This window comes from Carlito syrichta, unplaced genomic scaffold (genome assembly GCF_000164805.1).
Source record: "Carlito syrichta isolate Samal-C Ts95f unplaced genomic scaffold, Tarsius_syrichta-2.0.1 Scaffold315473, whole genome shotgun sequence".
NCBI classification, from domain to species: domain Eukaryota; kingdom Metazoa; phylum Chordata; class Mammalia; order Primates; family Tarsiidae; genus Carlito; species Carlito syrichta.
The window spans coordinates 874734-895117 of NW_007259569.1; the positions used below are offsets into that span (position 1 = coordinate 874734).

Below are 20384 nucleotides of genomic sequence, written 5' to 3' on the forward strand. Positions count from 1 at the left end.
CTATTAGTACAATGAAGGAACCAAAGAAACAAAATTTGGAAATTTTGTAGTACAATATTTTAAAATATAAAAACCTCATTGCTCTAGCTTCAGAAAAACTATTTTCAGTACTCACTTGAAAATGACTAGAATACTACCTGACTTAAGACTTTGTTCAGTATTTCAAATCTTAAACAATTGTCTTGTTATTCTCTATTAACTATTAATTCTGTTAAATGGTACAGTCATTCTCAATAATATAGTATAATATAGTACTGATTGCAACATAGTACTGATGCTTTAGGCAATGTGATACATTCCACCACTACTATATTTAATAGTTAAGAGAAAGAATGTTAAGAGCAACCTTCAGGAGAAGGATAATTAAAAACTAAATAGTGAAGACTTCCAAATTGGGTGCTCATAAATTGACTTTGTTTTTCTCAAGTCAAGAAGATTTTGTAGCTGAGCACAGTGGCTCATGCTTGTAATCCTAGCACTTTGGGTGGATTGTTAGAATAAATTTAAGATAATCCAGTACAATCTATCTATCTATCTATCTATCTATCTATCTATCTATCTATCTACCTACTTACCTATCTATCTATCTACTATCTATCTATCGTATGTGTGCTTGTATGTATTATATATAAAAATTGTGCTGGCTAGGTTCTCGGTTTTCTATGGGATTAGTTTAGAACAAATTGTACCATATTACAATTAGATTTATAACAATTCCAATGGTATTAAAAAATAAAAATACAACATAAAACATTCTTCTATAGGTAAATGAAAATAAGTTAAAAATAAATACTTTCTATAAATTAAAAAAATTCAAATGATTTTCTTCCATCACATTCATTTTTTGGGTCATATTTTTATTGACAATGTAAAAGAAAATCAAACTTACTTGCAGGTTAAGATGCGCACCAAATCATTTGGTTTATACAGTTCAATACAAACAGCACAACTATCTCCATCAGGGCCGATTTCCTATAAGCAAGTAGTTATTTTTACTCTGACAGGCAAGAAAATATACATTAAACTACAGAGCAAGATCAGAATATACATGTATTTAACCAGCATAAATTCTTACAAACATATCACTAAATGACTATGAAACTGTAACATTTCAATAGTGGATTTAAAATTATTTCGATTTTAAACAGGTAAATGAATAAAGTCAAACAAAAGGTAAACAGAACAAAGAGGAACATGTAGCACTGACTGAAACTGTTCTTTCCTGATTCTAGAATTTATAAAATGCCATTTGTATAAGTTCTATAACTGTTTTCTCATTTTTTGAGTTAACATATAATTCATATGTAGTAAAATTCACTCTTTTCATGTACAGTCCCACAAGTTTTTTTTTTTGTTTGTTTGTTTTTGAGTTGGAGTCTCACTCTGTCGCCCAGACTGGATGGAGTGCAGTGGCCTCCGGCGATCCTTCCGCCTCAGCCTTCCGAGTAGCCGGAATTACAGGCATGCGCTACCATGCCTGGCTGATTTTTTGATTTATTGTAGAGATGAGGTCTCGCCAAGTTGCCCAGGTGGATCTCGAACCCGCGGGCTCAGGCAATCCACTCACCTCAGCCTCCCAAAGCGCGGGATTACAGGCTGAGCCACCAAGCCCGGCTAGTTCCACAAGTTTTGACAAACATAAGCAATCACTTAATCCCCACCACAATCAAGATATAAAATAGTGCCACCACTCCCAATTCCTCCACACCACTCTGTAGTTAACCCTTCCTCTCTCACTCCCAGCCTGTGACAACCACTGATCTGTTTTCAGTTCCTATAGTTTTGATTTTTCCAGAATGTCATATAAATGAAATCATGTATTACCTAGCTTTTGAATTTGGCTTTTCACTTATTGTAATGCATTTGAGATGCACCCATGTTGTTGTATGTATCAGTAGAGTTTCTCCCCTTTTCATTGCTAAATAGTATTCCATGATATAGATGTACCAGTTTATCCATTTACCAACCGAAGGACATTTGGATTCTTTCCAGTTTGGAGCAATTATGAATACAGCTGCTAAGAACAACTGAGTACAGGTTTTTCATCTGTACATAGTTTTTCATTTCCCTTTAGGGCAGTGAAGATTGCTAGGTCCTATGGTAAGTGTATTTTTAATTTCATAAGGAACTGTCAAACTGTTTTTCAGAGTGGCTGTGCCATTTTGCATTCTTACCAGCAAATGCATGAGAGTTCCAGTTGCTGCACATCTTGGCCAACTGTTGGTATTTTTGGTTGTATTTATTTTAGCCATTCTAATGAACATGTAGAGGTGCCTCGTTGTGGTTTTAATTTGTATTTCCCTAATAGTTAATTATGTTGAGCATCTTTTATGTGCTTATTTGCCATTCATATATTTTCTTTTCTTTCTTTCTTTTTTTTTTTTTTTTTGAGTTAGAGTCTCACTCTGTCACCCAGACTGGAGTGCAGTGGCCGCTCCCAGCCACCGCAGCGTCCACCTGCTGGGCTCTGGCGATCTTTCCACCTCAGCCTTCCAAGTAGCTGTAACTACAGGTACGCGTTACCACACCCGGCTAATTTTTTTGATTCATTGTAGAGATGTGGTCTCGCCAAGTTGCCCAGTCGGGTTTCAAACCCGCGGGCTCAGGCAATCCACTCACCTCAGCCTCCCAAAGCAAGGTATTACAGACTGAGCCACCGAGCCGGGCTATCATTCATATACTTTCATTGGTGAAGTGTCTGTTTTACTTTCCCACTTTCTACTAGGTTGTTTGGTTTCTTACAGTTGAGTTTGGAGACTCCATTATATATTCTGGGTATGGTCTTTTAACAGACATGTGATTTACAAATATTTTCTTTCAGTCCGTACCTGTTTTTTTTTTGTCCCTATTATCAGTGTCTTTCGAAGAATAGATGTTCTCAATTTTGACAAAGTCAATTTTTTAAACTTTTTCTTTTGATTTTAATTTTTAATTTTTTTAGGAGACAGGATCTTGCTTTGTCGCCAAGGCTGGAATACAAGTGTAAGATCATAGCTCACATCAGACTCGAACTCCTGAGCTTAAGCAATCTTCCCACCTCAGCCTCCATAATAGCTAGGACTACAGGCATGCACCACCTCGACTGGCAAATTAAAAAAAAAAAAAAACATTTGTAGAGATGGAGTCTCATTATTTTGCCTAGACTGGTCTCAAACTCCCAGCCTCAAGCAATCCTTCCATCTCAGCTTTCCAAAATGTTGAGAAACGTGTGAGCCACTGCACCTAACCTCATTTTTTTTCTTTTATAGACTTGTTTTTGGTGTCATATCTAAGAAATATTTGTGTAACTCACATCAAGAACATATTTTTCTCTAAAGTTTTCTCCTAAAAATTTCATAGCTCTAGATTTTATATAAAGGTCAGTGATCCATTGAGTTAATTTTTACATAGGGTATAAAGAATGGATTGAGGTTTAAAAAAAATTTTTTTTGCATATGGATATCCGATCATTGCATGTGGATAGTAAACAATAGGCTTTCTTATTGAAAAGGCTATCCTTTCTTCATTGAATTGTGTTTGCATCTTTATAAAAAAATCCATTAACTATATATGTGTGGATCTATTTCTGGACTATCTTTTCTGTTCCATTAATCTATAAGTCTATGCTTTTTCCAATACCACACTATCTTTTACTGTTGCAGCTTTAAAACAATTCTGAAAATCAGTAATGTGAATCATCCAAAGTTGTCCTTTATCAGAATTGTTTAATTTATTCTAGTTCTTTTGCTTTTCCAAGTAAACTTAGGATCACCTGTCAATTTCTGCAAAAGATCCCAATAGAATTTTTATTAAGAAGGACAAACATATGGAATTTGCAGCAACTTGGATGGATTCAAAGACTATCATACTCAGTGATCTATCACAGAAACAAAAAACTGAGTACCATATGTTCTCACTCATAAGTGGACCCTGGATATTTACCATAATCCTATAAGAAAGGGACTGGCAGTAGTGGGGTACTGCCAGGGGAGGGAGGGATAGGGGGACCCAACATCAATAAGGATACCTGATATCAAACCAAACAAAGTGGGGACCAAAGGGAGGCCCAAACTTTACCTGTACAATGAACACTTGTATACCTAATCCTGAATTGTACCCCACATCTTTAAAATAAATAAATAAATAAGAAACTGCAGTGAATCTATACATGAATTTGGGGAGAATTGACATCTTAACCACAGTGAGTCTTCTGATCCATGAACATGATATAGATTTGAATATTTAAAAAATTTTTTTTTGGTCATCAGTGTTTTGCAGTTTAATGGTTTTGGTGCTATTATAAATAGTATATTTTTATTTCAATAAGATCTATAGCTATTTTTGTAATAATGCTTTACCCATCAATGGTAGTTTTCATCTGTTTTAAATCTGTAAATAAATGTTCAAGCAAAGTTGCACGGAAGCACTGTACTGGTTTCCTGTTGTCACTGTAGCAAATTAGCAAAATTTAGTGGCTTAAAACAATACAACTTTATTATTTTACTATTCTGGAGATCAGAAGTCTATTTTTAAAATTTTATTTGTTAATATTTTATACTCTTTTTTGGGGTAGAGACAAGGTCTCACTATGTTGCTCAGGGTAGTCTTGAACTCCTGGCCTCACCCAATCCTCCTGCTTTGGCCTCCCAAAGTGCTGGGATTACAGGCATGAGTCACTGCACTTGGCTCTGAGATCAGAAGTCTAAAAATCAAAATGCTGGAAGTACTGTATACCTTTTGGAAGCTTCAGGGGAGAATACTTTCTCTTACCTTTCCCACTTTCTAGAGGCACTCTACATTCTTTAGCTCATGGCCTCTTCATTGCATCATTCCAATCACTTGCTTCCATTGTCACATCTCTTACTATACTGTAGTCAAATCTCCCTTTTCCTCCCTTTTATAAGGACACTGTGATTATATTTAGAACCCACTTGGACAATCCAGGATAATCTATTCTCAATATCTTTAACTTAATTATATTTGAAAAGTTCTTCCTACCATATAAGGTAACATCCAAAGGGTTCAGGGATTAGGACCCTGATATCTTTGGGGAACCCTTATTCAGCCTATTTCTAGCATCAAACAGATTTTTAAAAGTCAATAAAGTTTATATGTGCCAATAAAATGCATACTTTGGAAGAATATTTAGCTTGAACAATGGCTTGGTAACAATGTTTTAAAATAAATAGCATTTAAAAGTCATAAACGCACCTTGTCTCCTTGTTTTAGTGTGCGGAGTTGAAGCCTTCCAATAGCTTTTTTAGCATCTGCCTTTAATTGTCTCTGTAATTAAAAAAAAAGCAGATATTAGAAAACTATCTTTAAAATAAGCACAATGAAATAGGTAGAGTGGATTAATAAATATTTATCAGGTAAAAGTCAATATGTCAATGAATTTTAACAAAAATTAATTAACCATTATAAATGTCCCAATTATCTGATATCAGGCAAGATTTTTCAAATTACTAAAATTTTTATTATGTTGCCTTACTTTCTTAAACAGCACTTTTAGGACCATAATGGTAAAGCTATGTGTCCCTATTTCAACTGGATTTAAATGCTATGAATTTTCAAAGCAATCTTCCTATTTGCAAGCTCAGAGGAGCTTAACATGCATATTTTCAATTTCTTTTTTGAATCATGCCTTATTTGGTAGAATGTACACAGGATTTGAAATCAAATGAGCCTGGGTTCAAAATATGATTTTGTTACTTAATAAATGAATAACCCTGGACAAGTCATTTAATTGAGATTTTTTTACTTATCTATAAAATTAGGATAATACCAACCTTTACAGTGTTTGGTATTAGGGAAAAACATTGTTGTTTATAAGCCTTACTGTCTTATAAGGAGAATGGGTCCGAGAGTGGTCGCCTTTTTTTTTTTTTTTTTCACTGAGCATATGGCTTGATGAGTCTGGATATGCAAAGGCAAGGCCCAGGCTCATTTATGGAATAAGGACTAAAACATTATGCATAATTGAGTCAGAAGTGAAGGTGAAGTGTGGGAGGAAGCTAAGAGGTGAGGGAAAGATTACAAAGAGGAATTAATGAGAGATTGTCCCTCTATGTGGGTTGAACTGACCAAAGGGAGAAAAAAGTTCCAGGTGATCTGAGATATTTGGTGTTAATTTGAAGTTTGTTGTGATGCTGCAGATAAATCCTTCCTTCCTCTCCACTAAAATCTGCTACATATAAGAATGCCTTAAGTGAATATAACATATGTGTAAACTGCATTTGAGGCTAATCCACCTGGGTGGAGGCTGTGTGGAATATAAAGATACCATATGCTTCATGGTAAGATCATAAGTAATCTTTCTATTCTGAAGTGTTCAATGAACAAACTTAGCAGAAATTCAGCAAAAAGTGGGCACTCAGAACCAGAGATCATTGTGAGAATGTAAACAGCTCCCTCATCCCCCTATACATACCCCCATTCTCAGCAGCGTCCCAGCCGACATTTAAATTACATGAAAATTAGAGATAATGTAAGTAAAGTATTTAGTATAATGTCTGGCATATGGAAGACAATAATATGCTTATTAAATGAAAATATAAGCTACCATTTACCAATAAGCATAGCAGTTACTTGTAACATGTCTATACATATCTGTAGCAAATATATTTTGGAAGAGAATAAGCAATAAGTATATGTATGTGACAATCCCCTTAATATCCAACCCTATCTCCTACATAAAATATCATTTTGTGAACGGTATTTGGCTTAATGCCAAGGAGATTACTAGCCAAACTTTTTATTTTTGTCATCACAGGAACAGCAGAAGCCTCTCAAATTTTTACCTGAGCAACAAATAAGCTTAATAGAAACCATCAACAGGAAGGTCAAGATCCTAAGAAGGAAAGAAGTGCTGATTGGGGCCCTTTTATTCCCATTTTTGGATGTAAGTGTGAGCTAAATGGGGAATTCTATGATAGAACTTTATATTGAGCACAAATCTATTCTATTTTGTTAGTTGCATCATAAGTAAATAATAGAGTGATAGTGAACAGAGGTACATGTAGGGTCTTTAGGTCATCTAGTCTGACATCTAGCTTGACAGATAAGAAAAAACTGGCACCCAAAGAGGAAGAATGCCTTGCTCAAATATCAGAGTTGGTTAGCCTCAGCCAGTGAGGCCCAGAGTGATATCAAGGTAGCCATCTGTTTTGATTGTGGCTTGGAGCAGGGTGCTAGTACTACTACTTCCTTATATTTATACAGTTTATACAGTTTAAAATAATGTTTGATACCAATTCCCTCAATTAATCCTCACAACAACCCACTAAAGAAGGTAATATCCTCATTTTAAAGATGGGCCATTGGAGCCTTGAAAAAGTAAAGTAACGGCTGGTATGGTGGCTCACTTTGTGAGGTCGAGGCAGGAAAACTGCTTGAGCCCAGAAGTTCGAGACCAGCTTGGGCAATATAGCAAGACCTCGTCTCTACAACACTAAAATAAAATAAAACTAACTTAGTGTGGTGGCACGCCCGTAGTCCCAGCTACTTGAGAAGCTCAGGTGGAAGGATCTCTTAAAACTCAGGAATTCGATGCTGCGGTGAGCCATGATTGTGCCTCTGTACTCCAGCCTGGGTTACAGAGTGAGATCCGGACTCAACAAATAAGTAAACAAACAAACAAACAAACAAACAAAATAAAATAACATCCAAAAGGGCATGTAGCCTCTAATTGATAGAGCTGGCACTAGAACTCTGCTCTTCATATCCCGAGTCCATTACAATATAATCATAACTCAGGTATCTTTTGACGTTTTTCCAGCTCCTGGATTTTATGGTCTTTCAAACTGTGGTGATCCTTCCAGTATGCCTACAATGTCCTGGCCCTGGTTCAGACATCTAAACTTCACTATTTTCTTTTCACATATATCACGAGTCACTTAGACATAAAGAGGAGAAGCATGTAAATGAGAAAAAATAGAGCCAACAAGAGGAAACACAGGAAAAAAAGGTAATGTAGTTGATAAGTCTTTGACAATCATTTTGTTTTTTGTCTTTAAAGCAATTCTAAATTAGGTTTGGGAAAGAAGCTCTGTAACACAATTGGGGAAATGTACTCATAAAGAAATGATGCCTCTCTAGGGTATTTACTTGATTAAGTCTACATAGTCTTATTTCTCATTCCAAAATATTCCATTCACCACAGTATAAGTGTCTGTGTCTCCAGTATTAAAGCTTATCAATTTATTAGGATGAATGCTGAATATACCTTCCTTAACTACAGGCAAGATTGTAATACACCAAATTAATTTGAGGTGTGGGATCAAAGAGAAAGTATATATAATGTCTGAGTCTATGCCCAGGAGAACAATAGAACTTACATTAAGACCAATGCTAAAAAAAGATGGTGGGGAGAGAATGCAAACAACAACAACAACAACAACAACAAAATAGGGCAAAATCTATGATGCTAGAAGATGCTAAGCAAGGAACTTGATTATAAAGGATCTCTAAAAGATTTGCAGCATAGTATGAACTCATGTTTAACAAATCAGTCTTGAAATTTTGTTTAAGGGGAAATTTGGATATTTTCAATAGCTGCTACTGAGTTTAAATAAAGAAAAGCAAAGTCATTTTCTTTAAGTATAGATGCAAGATAAGTGATTTTGATCAAAAGCACAAAATATATTTTTAGAGTTTGAATGAAGGTCACTTAAAAAACTGCTGTTAGTATTCAAAATATTTCACGGTCACACTGATAACAAAAGTGAAGATGTATTCCTTCCTCAAAAAAATTGAAATATGAGAGCAGCATTAGGACCAAGTGGTTTATATTAAATACATATGTTTGGACAATATTATCTAAGTCAACTTGTGAGTGCCAAATATACCTTAACATTTAGAAATAATATGCCCCAATGCAAACTGTAATTAATATTTTTTTCTTAAAAATAGAATTTCATATCTACATTGTTATACAAATTACATTGGATTATTTTCCAATGCCTTGCCATCACATCAGAATTACCTCTTACCCTATAAATTCCAATAGCACATGGTTTGCACCTCTTATCCTGTTCTGTAATTGTATTATTCATATGTCTTCTTCCTCTATTACTAGATTGTGAGTAGCTGGGAAGACTAGGTCTTAATAATACTAAAAAAAATTCAGTGACTAGTAGTTGCTCAAGAATTATTTTCTGAACTTAAAAAATGTAAATGGATTTTATTATTTTCTCATCCAAGACACTTCTCAGCTTTACTTATTAAAAGCCTGTATTCCACTAAATTTGGGGCGAAAAGGCTTAGAGAACATTTATTGGGCCACTACCAGGTATTTGGCGCTAAGCTTTTTACATGTGTCATTTTGTTTAATCATAAACTACCTTGTGAAGTAGGTATTTTAATATCCAAGGTTTATAGAGAAGAAAAGAAAGGTTCAGAGCTCGACTAAAGTCCAGGCAGCTGGTTAGTCGTAGAGCTGTGACTCAATTCCAGTCCAGGTTCTATCTGGCTGTAAAGCTCATGATCTCTCCACTATAGCACACTGCCTCCTTTGTGTAATAGCAAAGAAGTCTTTAAAAGGCTTCACATTCCTTGTGAAGAAGATAAATTAAAAAGAAAAAGAAAAAAACCCTCAAAGTTAGCTATTATCCAATCTTGAAATTCTTCCTAAATTGGCTACTTACTATGATTTGGGGAATTTTTTAAAAACAAGTATGTTATATCAACAGCCTGGTTTAACAATATTTGACAGTAGAGTTGAAGACTGATTCAAACAAGCTGGTTGTTGGCCACTTTTCTTAACAAAAGCTTAATGTCACTATCCTGACTAATTCAAAGCTGCAGTGGCTCTAATACTGAAGAATCTCAACTACATAGGTTTTGTTTTTGTTTTTTGGTTCTAAGTGGGAATTTTTTGGGGCTAAAAATGAAAAGTCAAATGAATGATTGTTCTTTATTACAATGTTCAATTTTAAAATTACAGCGAATGCAAAGACAGCCTACCTAGTTAATTTGTGTATTTATATCCAATCAGGTAAAATATATGTTTCAGTCTAGTGATTTTTCAGCCTGGTTGTTTGTCCTAGGCCTTTCAGTTTTTAGCTTAACCAAAAGCCATATGACTAACATTAGGTATGCAATCACACTTAATTACTAATTGATGGGGGGCAGGGTGTACAAAAGCAAGAAAGGAGGAGAGATATAAGCAAGCTAGATTTTTCTGTACTCAAGTCACCACCTTTTAAAAATAAACATTTTCATAAAAATTCGGCTAAGAGTTTTTATAACAGAAGATATTTAAAAGCAAGAATTATAGTTAAGAGGATCTTTTCCTCAGATAATATTCCTAAGAACAAAATCAATGTCTGAGCCATATGGCTGTTTACAATATGAGAAAAAATAAATATACTTTGTTCAATTAAAACCTATTCACAATATGAACGTGTCCTACAGGTAAGAGAAGGTGCAGGCTATAAAACAGCTTTCCACAAATCTATGGAACTACAGATGAGGGAATAAATAAGAGTGCAGACCACTCCCACGAAGATGAGTATTGAGCAGCGTTAGAAAATGCACTAAAATGAAGAGCCATTGAGAAAGGTAGAATTTGCTCACTAGATAGGCTATAGCTCAGATTATAGCATTTTTTGAAGACAGACAATAGAATTAGAATTAGATTTAGTGAAATAACTGCAAGTTTGTTCCCTTTGACCAACATATCCCCATTTCCCCTACCCCCATCTTCTATCATCCACCATTCTGCTCTCTACTTCTATGAATCCAACATTTTTAGATGAATACATTCTAGGAATCTGATGCACAGCATAGTTGACTTAAAATTTGCTAAGAGAGTAGATCTTTAGTGTCCTCACCCCCTCCCCCACACATGCAACTGTGTGGTGATGGATGTGATAATTAATTTGATTATGGGGGCCATGTGTGGTGGCTCACTCCTATAATCCCAGAGCTTTGGGAGGCCAAGATTGCTAAAATTGCTTGAGCCCAGGAGTTCAAGACAAGGCTAGGCAACATAGCAAGACCTTGTCTCTATGAAAAATCAAAAAATTAGCCAGGCATGGTGGTGTATCCCTCTAGCCTCAGCTACTCAGAAGGCTGAGGCGGAGGATTGCTTGAGCCTAGGAGTTTAATGGAGGCTGTGGTGAGTTGTGATCATACCACTACATTCCAGTCTGGGCAACAGAGTGAAAACTCAAAAAAAAAAAAAACAAAATTATTTTTAAATTATGGTAATCATTTCACAATGTATATGTATATAAAATCATCATGTTGCACACCTTATACATATACAATTTTTATTTGTCAATTATACCTCAATAAAGATGGAAAAAAGAATTAGTGACATAAATGTAAAATTAGTGTAAGTGAATATATACAAATCCTGAGACCCATTATAAGTTATATAAACTCCTTCTGTTCAATGAGAAAGTCAAAAGAAAGAGTGTAAAACTAGGTCCTTCTTAGATAAGATTTAATTTTCTTTTTCTATGTAACAGTCAAAATTATCAAGGTATTGCAAAAGGCCCTGAACTATCCTCAAATTTAGACAGGAATACATACATATATACAAACACACCAACCACAAATGTGTATAGGTTGATAGTAGTACAATATTCAGGCACCCAGTGAATCTTCCAGTTAATTTTGTGTAGTAGTGGAGTAGAGAAAACTTAATGTAACCAGAAATAATTCACATAATTTTTAGTAATGTTTTAAGTTCAAGTACAAATTTTAAAATATTAATATATCCTAGTCTTTCCTTGTCTGAAAGCACACAGGAGTGCTATTTCTCTGGCAGTTAAGTACAGAAACATGTAGGATATTTCTGCCCAGGAAGCCAAGTTGAGTATCGGGGTCCAAGACTCAGATGGTAGTACTGGTTACTGGGTACATCCTGCTAGCAATTGGCCATGTTGCTCGAAACTCAGAACCCCAATAATGAAACCAGAATATCATCAATCTTGATTGTTGTGCAAAGAAACTCTGACAGGCTGGCACAACATGGTCCATTGCTCCAGGTATATATAACAAAACCATCAATCACTAACATAAAGAACACTTTGAGAGTCACATTCCCAGGGTTGGCCAAGGGCCAATCACGGTTCCCTTGGGGACATGTAAGGAAAAAAACGATCTGTTGTGTTACCTCTTTCCTCACAATCCAAACCCCTGTCCTTGGTCAAAGCCTTTTCACAATACTGTAGTTAGTATAGTAACTGTTAGTAAAGTATTTATATATTATTGCTTCAGTTAGTACAGTATTTAGTATAGTTGCACAGTATTTATAATATAGCGTATTATACACAGTTGACCCTTAAACAATGTGGGAGTTAGGGGCAATGACCTCCACACAGTTAAAAATCCACAAAGACCTTTTGATTTCCCCCAACAGTTAACAACTTATAGCCTGCTGTTGACTAGAAGCTTTACCAATAACATTGATTAATACATATTTTGTATGTTACACATATTATATAGTGTACTCTTAAAGTAATCTGGAGGAAGAATGCTATTAAGAAAATCACGAGGAAGAGAAAATATATTTACCATTCATTAAGTGGAAGTGGATCATCATAAAAGTCTCCATCCTTACTGTCTTTACAATGAGTAGGCTGAGGAGGAGGAAGAGGAGGGGATGGCCTTGCTATCTCAGAGGTGGCAGAAGTGGAAGAAAATTTGTGTGTAAGTGAATCTATGTAGTTCAAATCCGTGTTGTTCAAGGATCAGTTGTATATAGGGTTCAGTTAGTACAATATTTATATGTAAGGTGCCATAAGAATAATATAAGTATATCTAATACTTACAGAAACCAATGATGGGTGGAAATAGGCTCAAAGGAACAACTTATCTAGTTTATAAGATAGTCACAAACATCTTTATATTGTTATGCCAATTTAGTTATCCATTTATTCTCTTAATCTATGGTCACTTGAACTTTGAGCTTTTTAACATAGTAATGAACTGAATCATTTTAATTCTTCTTGAGGCCAATTACTTTCCCTTGGTATTATATCCTGAGTAGCTTTTAGTTCAATTTTCCAAATACATTTGAATTATTTATACAAGGTAGCTGAATCTTACCAAAAATACCAGTATTACACCATATCAGAGCATGGTTATGATACAGTTTGGTTTGATTACAAAAAATAACAAAAACAAAAACAAAACAGGAAGTATCATAGAAGTATTTATTAAAGTTTCCTAAAAGAATTGGCCTTTGCCCATATACCAGATATTACTATGAACAAGTGCTGCCACCAGTGGCAATTATTCTGTCACTTCTAAGTTCCATGTTAGCTGGGGACAAAGCTAATAGTTTGTTTCAACTCATATTGTTATACAGTTATAGGTTCCCATTAAGTGTTGTGCAGGAAGGCCATTTCTCTCCCTTGGGGAGTACATAGGTGTCACTCAGAATTAGTTCTATTCTCACTAGTCTTATTTTGGTCCATCCTTTGGTCAAGATCAGTCAGAGATCAGCAATGTAAGTTGCAATTTCTACCCTCCCAATTTTTATAAGTTTGGGGATCTGCATATACCTCAAAGATTCTCTGTTTGAGCTTCCACAGCTAAAATTGGAAGACCATTATTCCATGCCTACTTGGGCCCTCATATATATAGTTAATAGACTCTGTTGTGTTGGGTATATTCTCTTTCCCATTGTTGACTCAGCATTCTCTAGCACTATATGTTGGGTTTGTGTGACCATTTTTATCAAGGCTTTATCAACTTTCCAAGTGGATACCCATTCTTTTTTCTCTTCTTGGAAGATGATTCTTTCCAATCTGTCTGTTTCAGTTAGTAAATCATTTTCTTCTGAAAGTCACTATTCAATAAAAGTAAATTCAGCTTTTCCTATGATACTTAGGCCAGCTCCTCTTTCATCTAGAGCTCTCGTTTGTTTCACTGGCCAGTGTTTAACCTAACACATTCGTTGTTGCCATTGAGTATTAACTGCTTGAATACAATTAAGATACATGTCCTGTTTCACAAAATGTTTGGTGTCCCATGGTAGAGTCAAGTGTAAGTGGTTGCTCCCAAGTGTAGTTGCCTGAATACGCCATAAGGTCTCACACAGTCTTCCTTGTCTCAACTTAGGGTTTTTCCCAATGGGAACCGACTTGTATTGCCTAACATTATTATCGTTTATAATCCATCAATACTTTTCATCCTGTTTAAAAGCTTTCAACCCACAAAAACGGATGATGTATGTTCTTACACATCACACTATGATATACCAGGCCATTATTACATCTGGGGGGCTCAACTGAGCATTTAGTCATCAAAATTTATGGTTACACTGTTATCAGTTTGCCTGACATTATATACTATGCATCACAGTCTTCAGAAGGAAGAAATTCCTGAATATCATAATTTTTCCTAATATTCTAATAAAGGTAAGTTTCCATAACTCAGGTTCATCATTTCTACCAGTAAAGTGAAGATAATGCAGTTACATGCTTAGTCATAGTTATAACTAGCAATGCATTAAGTTCTACCCTTTAAAAACAAATAGGAGTCATGAAAATTAAATATGCAAATGAAATTCTAGCACTCTCAAATATTTACAAGCAAAAGGGATTGCCAGTCATATATTTAAATCTTTTAATCCCCAAAGAATAAACAGATATAGTCCACTAAGTAATTTTTAAAAGCTCTTTCGAAAGACTTCTCTTATAGATGAGAAGCTTTAATGCTATTCTTGACCATTTCTACAGAGATTAATTTTCATAGAATATATTATAAACTATGAAAATTTCTTAAACAATGACACCAGAGCTAAATGTCCAATGAAGCTGCATAACACCAAAGTTTTTTATAAACCTTATTACTTGCTGATGGGGCTTAATGCTATGTTAATAAATTTATAATAGCACCAAGAACACAGAAACACATACCCCACCATGCACACATGCAAATTAAAGACTCTTGTCATTGTAATTAAAACCTTTGAATAGTTAGTCATACTGGATACCAATTTCTTTCTAGCCTCACAGATAAAAATAGCACAATATATAAATGTCAAATATTAACACAATGTGAAACTATTGAGTGGCCTGGGACAGGAATCTTATCTTTTTGATCACAGCTAGTAACAGGCTGAACCTGCCGCCAATGTGATAAACTGCTTCTCTGAGGAGAAGGACAGAAGTCAATTAACTTTAAATATCGAGATAACTATCACTATCATATGCCAGTATCTAATCTTTATGAAGTTTTTATTTAAAATTTTCAATTCCTCATTTATTTCCAAATTCAATAAACTCTCTTGCTATATAAGAGCCCTCACTGCTCTCCCCACCTCCTAAATAAATTGACTTCCTTTTTACTTATTGAAAAAAGAGTTCAAGAGGTGGCCAGAAAGTTGCCTTTGGAGGAACTTTTCAGCACATAGAAACATTTATTCTGTTGCCTCTACTATATAATATTATCTAAAAGCATTAAATCCCTACTAAGTATTCTGGAGAACTGGCACACCATTCTGCTGTTATATTAAGAATACCTCAAATGAGGAGAAGGTACAAAATAATGGTGTTTTGGGAGGTCGGGAGAAATAATCGGATTCTGGATATATAATCAACAGGATTTGCTGATACAGTTTATATGTGAAGTACGAGAGAGAGAGAGAGAGAGAGAGAGAGAGAGAGAGAGAGAGAGAGAGGAATAAAGACTAATTCCAAGGTTTCTGGCCTGGAGTCAAGAGAAAATCTTTTGAAGATGGGAGCAATACTATGTTTATGTGTTGATGGGAAAGATTCAGAGGAGAGGGAGAAATTGCTGAAGTAGGAGAGTGAGAGAAGACAATTGCTGGAGTGATGTCCTTGAGTATACAAAAGACAAAAAGGTTACCACGTGTGCAAGTGAAAGAGGTGACCTTTGAAAAGGAACACATAATCCATAATAACAGAAGACAAAGCAGAAGAGCAGGATACACTCAGATGCAAATAGACGAATAGATGTGGAAAAACACTCGGTTGCTTCAACTTTCTCAGTGGAATAAGATACAAGTTGAGAGTAAAGTTAAAGGAGGTGTTGGAGGCTTAAGGAGAAAGGAACATGTATGATTAGTCAAAAGTAGGAGAGTAAAGGGCTATAAGAAAACATAGTGTGATTCCTAGGCAGTAATAAGAACCCACTCTGAGTTTTTGGTCAATTTAAAGTGAGATTAGTCAGTAATCTTTTCTGTTTAAAGTGAGATTAGTCAGTAATCTTTTCTGTTACTTCAGCTGTGCAAGGTGTAGGCAAAAAGTAGGTGGGAAGTAGGATTTAACCAGGGTTGGGTTTTGCCAGCAAGTTGAAGAAAGAGAGAGAAGGACCAAGGGAATTAAAGATGCATGTATGGGAGCGACCACACAATTTAAGCTGGGTAAGGATAGAAGTGAGGATATTTTAAAGGTGGTAGAATGAATGCCACACAACCTTAGGTCCTTGCCCATTCAATAATGCTTTGGTACTTTTGCTCTATTATTCCTATACTTTGTACTTCTTTATATAATGTTATAATCTCGTAGAAATCACCAATATGTGACTCTGGAGCCTGCACTATATCATACACAGTTAAATCTTTAAACCTGCCTTCTCGTGATACTCAGGCCTAGTCTCTTTTCTGAGCCCATTTCCCCACCTGCAAATACACACATACATGTAAAATAATGGTGGTTTACCTTTGGGCAGTGACTATAGGCTTCAGGTGAAGTTTTTTTTCCTTTGTGCTTTCTAACTTCTAAATTTTCTATATTATGTATGAAATGTTCTTTTAATTCAGAAAAATCAGTTTATTTAAAAGAACATATGTATTTACACCCATATATAATTAAATGCTGACTGTGTTTCCTAATGAGGTGTAGAAGATTTAATCAGGAAGGATTAAGTTCCTTGACAAATACAGAAAATGAAAGATTTGAGAAGATAAAATGACATACTTTTAAAAACTACCAGATTTCTTAAAACATATACATAGATCATCGTCTAGCAAGTAAAGCACATTAAAATACACGGTACTGAAACTACAAGTAAAACAGTAAAAATATTTTAAAATTGGAAGAAAGGACTATTACAAACCTGCTTCCTACTTTGAGCTCTTGCATTCCGTAATCTTCGAGCAGAATAAAAGATAAAGTAGCCCACAGTTGCCGCCGTAATAATAAAAAAGGACACAGAAACAAAAAAAATTGAATAGTGATTGACCCAGGGGCCATGTTTTTTCCCTACTTCAATGACCATTGTTACTTGTATATTTCTTTGAATAGAGTGTAGAATTTTTGTGCCTTTGAGATTGCCGATCATGATTGCAACAATATCTCCTGCACCTGTGAAAGTAAACAAACTTGGTTTTAGTTTGGTAAATTATTCTTAGCACAAAAATCCAATTGTTAAAATAATTTTAAATGACTCTCAATGAGACAAATAAAGGATATTCATTTATTCAATTAACATTTTTTGAGAAGCTACTACATATATACATATAAAAATCTAGAATAATTTTTTGGAGGGTGGGCCCTTTGTAGTACAGACTTCCCCCACTAGGTAAGTGTTCTAGGACCCCATCAGCATCAGTGTACCAACCAGTGTTGTTGTGAGGGGCTGTGTTTGCCATTTCATGATGGGTGGTTTATATGAACAACTTGCCAACACCATGCTGAGTGTTCAGCAGTTTTTGACCAAAAACAGCATGATCCCTGAGCGCCATCCTCCATATTCACCTGATCTTGCCCTGAACAACATTTTTTGTTTGTTTCCCCAATGAAAAAAATCCTCAAAGGGAAACATTTTGCCCATGTGGAAGAGGTGAAACAAAAAAAGTAGAAGCACTAAGAGGCATCAAAGTCGATGAGTTCAAACACTGTTTTAAGCAGTTGAAAAAGTGTCTCGCTAGATGCACTGCATTAAACTGAGAGTACTTTGAAGGTGACCAAAGTTTAAACATGTAAGAATAAATACACAATTTTTTATAAATAAATTCCTGGTTTCTGGTTCCCACTCATGTATATATACTGTAGGGGATATAAACACATGTAAGTTTTAATTATTGATCACTGACCTTATGGAACTCATAGCTTAGTAAGGAAGCTATTATATACAAACACGTTCCCCCTCCCCCCTCCTCAGATTAACTACCTATAATTCAACAATATTGCCTTTGAGGACCAATTTGCATCTTATATGAAGGCTTGCTTAAAGACAAAGAATCCCCTGGATGGTAGTAAATAGGGCTTACATTCTAAGGAATTTAAAATTTGTAAAATACAGAAGAATTTAACCTCATATTTCCCAATTTCTAAGGTGATAAGCCTTTGCATGAGCTCACTATTAATGTATAAAGATTTACACATTAGGATTGCAATTTCAGACAAATAATGTTTACAAGTTCAAATGTACGACTTATATATATATCCATAATGTTCCATTTTTTCCATGATCTCAAAAATAATATAAAATTTGTCCAAGGTATTCTAAGGTTCTACACAGACCTAATCAGGTTAGCAATGAAGATACACAGAAATGTGCATTTCTATTCAGCACTAATTAAAGACAAGCCTGAAATTAGATTAAGTTTATTACTAGGTCTAATATCTGTAATACCTCACTCTCTACCACCAAATGTATAAGCTTTATGGAAAAAACAAAGAATAAACATTATCTTTCCCAATGTTGTGAGAATGTCAGATTGCTCACGCCATCCCAATGCTCATAAAGGTTTATATTCCTTATAATTTGTATGACCTGAGACCAATAATCTTAAGCAAAAGAACAGAACTCTTTGAATGTTTGGGTATTACCAGCCAGAGAAATCGCCCACTGATATTAGGTTAAGGTGCTAATCTAGGTTAATAATCAAACTCCAATCTGGAATAAATACAACCACACACACATGACTCTAAAAGGACCTTTAGACTAGAATTTAAATACAGAAGTACAATGTTAAAACAGTACTTGCACTTCCAATTATCAAATTAAAGGTACAAACCTTAAATGGCAATGTACGTATAATTATTATTCAAATAATACCTTAAATTGACAGCCTCCATTAACCAAAGTCTTCAAAAGATGAGGCCAAAAAAGAAATATCTCACCGTATGATAGCTAAGAGATTCTCTATTTGAAGTGATTAATTACAAATTATATTCAAAGGAAATTATTACAAATCTCTACAGTTCCAAAAGACATTATTTTTACACATGATAGCCATTTAGTAAAACTCTTTTATTACTTTACTGACTCATGTATGATCACTCAGTTTGATAGAGGTTAATGACTCATTCTGTTCTCATTTACATGGGGAAAAAAATCTCAAAAGCAATACAGAGTAAAGGAGTCTGAAATGTAGATACCTTTTTTTGTATCTTCTTCCAGTATGAGCATATGACCTAAATACCCCTAAGGGTCTGAAGAACTGGTAATTTTGCCACAGAGTAGTTTTTCTATTTATCTGGGGGCTTTACATTTCTAACTATGGCATTAAAAGCACAGACATTACCTTTTCTCTATAAGTCATCTTTCAGGAGAACGTCTGGTTATAAAGTTTTGATTAATTATATAATGTAGCATTCATTCTTGATATTGTAACCTGTATAATCTTTGAAAGCACAGATAATTCTAAAATTTAGGATTTGAACTACATTATAATTTTAAAGATTTCTTTTTTGTTGTTTTTTGTTTTGAGTTGGAGTTTCACCCCGTCACCCAGACTGGAGTCCAGTAGCACGCTCCCACCACAGCCTCAACCTGCTGACCTCCGGCAAACCTTCTACCTCAGTCTTCCAAGTAGTGGGAACCACAGGTGCGCACTACCACGTTGGGCTAATTTTTGATTTATTGTAGAGATGAGGTCTCACCAAGTTGCCCGGGCAGGTCTTGAACCCAAGGGCTCAGGCAATCCACTCACCTCGGCCTCCCTCCTTGGGATTGTAATCCTCCTTAGGATTACAAACTGAGCCACCAAGCCTGGCCAATTTTAAAGATTTCTAATAAGTTTTTTGACTAACAGAAATAAGTTTTTATTCTTCTAGAAGGTATGAGGTAGGTGGCAGGGGTGGATACTCAGGAACATACTAGCCATTGTGGTCCGATGGACATTAAAAATCATGGATAGTTAAGAAATGCACATTGTCTACATCTTAGGAACAATGCTGTGCTTCAATTCCCACAATCCATATTCATACATGCTATATATAGCCCAACTACAAAAAAATCTACTGAATTAGTTTTCTAATCATATACATGACATATTTCTAAGCATCATGATATATCTCCTCCCCCACATTCTTGCAACTATCTAAATACTGCTCACCCTCCACTGTTTCCAATCACAGTTAATGGCATCAGAATCCTTCTGGTCATTTGGTTTAGTAACCTCAGGATCATATCTAAATCCTCCTTGCTCACCTGGTCAGTGATGCAGTGATGGTAATTACTTCCTTGGTGTT

General features: G+C 35.1%; 1 protein-coding gene across 2 annotated transcripts in view; it reads right to left on the bottom strand.

Annotated features, from left to right (window-relative positions):
- RNF128 (ring finger protein 128, E3 ubiquitin protein ligase) overlaps positions 1 to 20384 on the bottom strand; it is a 97080-nt gene that overhangs the window by 8270 nt on the left and 68426 nt on the right. For both annotated transcript variants that reach the window (XM_008072863.2, XM_008072862.1), the window contains exons 2-4: positions 17020 to 17267; positions 5191 to 5262; positions 890 to 972 (exon numbers count right to left, since the gene is read on the bottom strand). In XM_008072863.2, coding sequence (XP_008071054.1) covers positions 890 to 972; positions 5191 to 5262; positions 17020 to 17267 — 403 coding nt within the window. The remainder of the gene's footprint in view (positions 1 to 889; positions 973 to 5190; positions 5263 to 17019; positions 17268 to 20384) is intronic.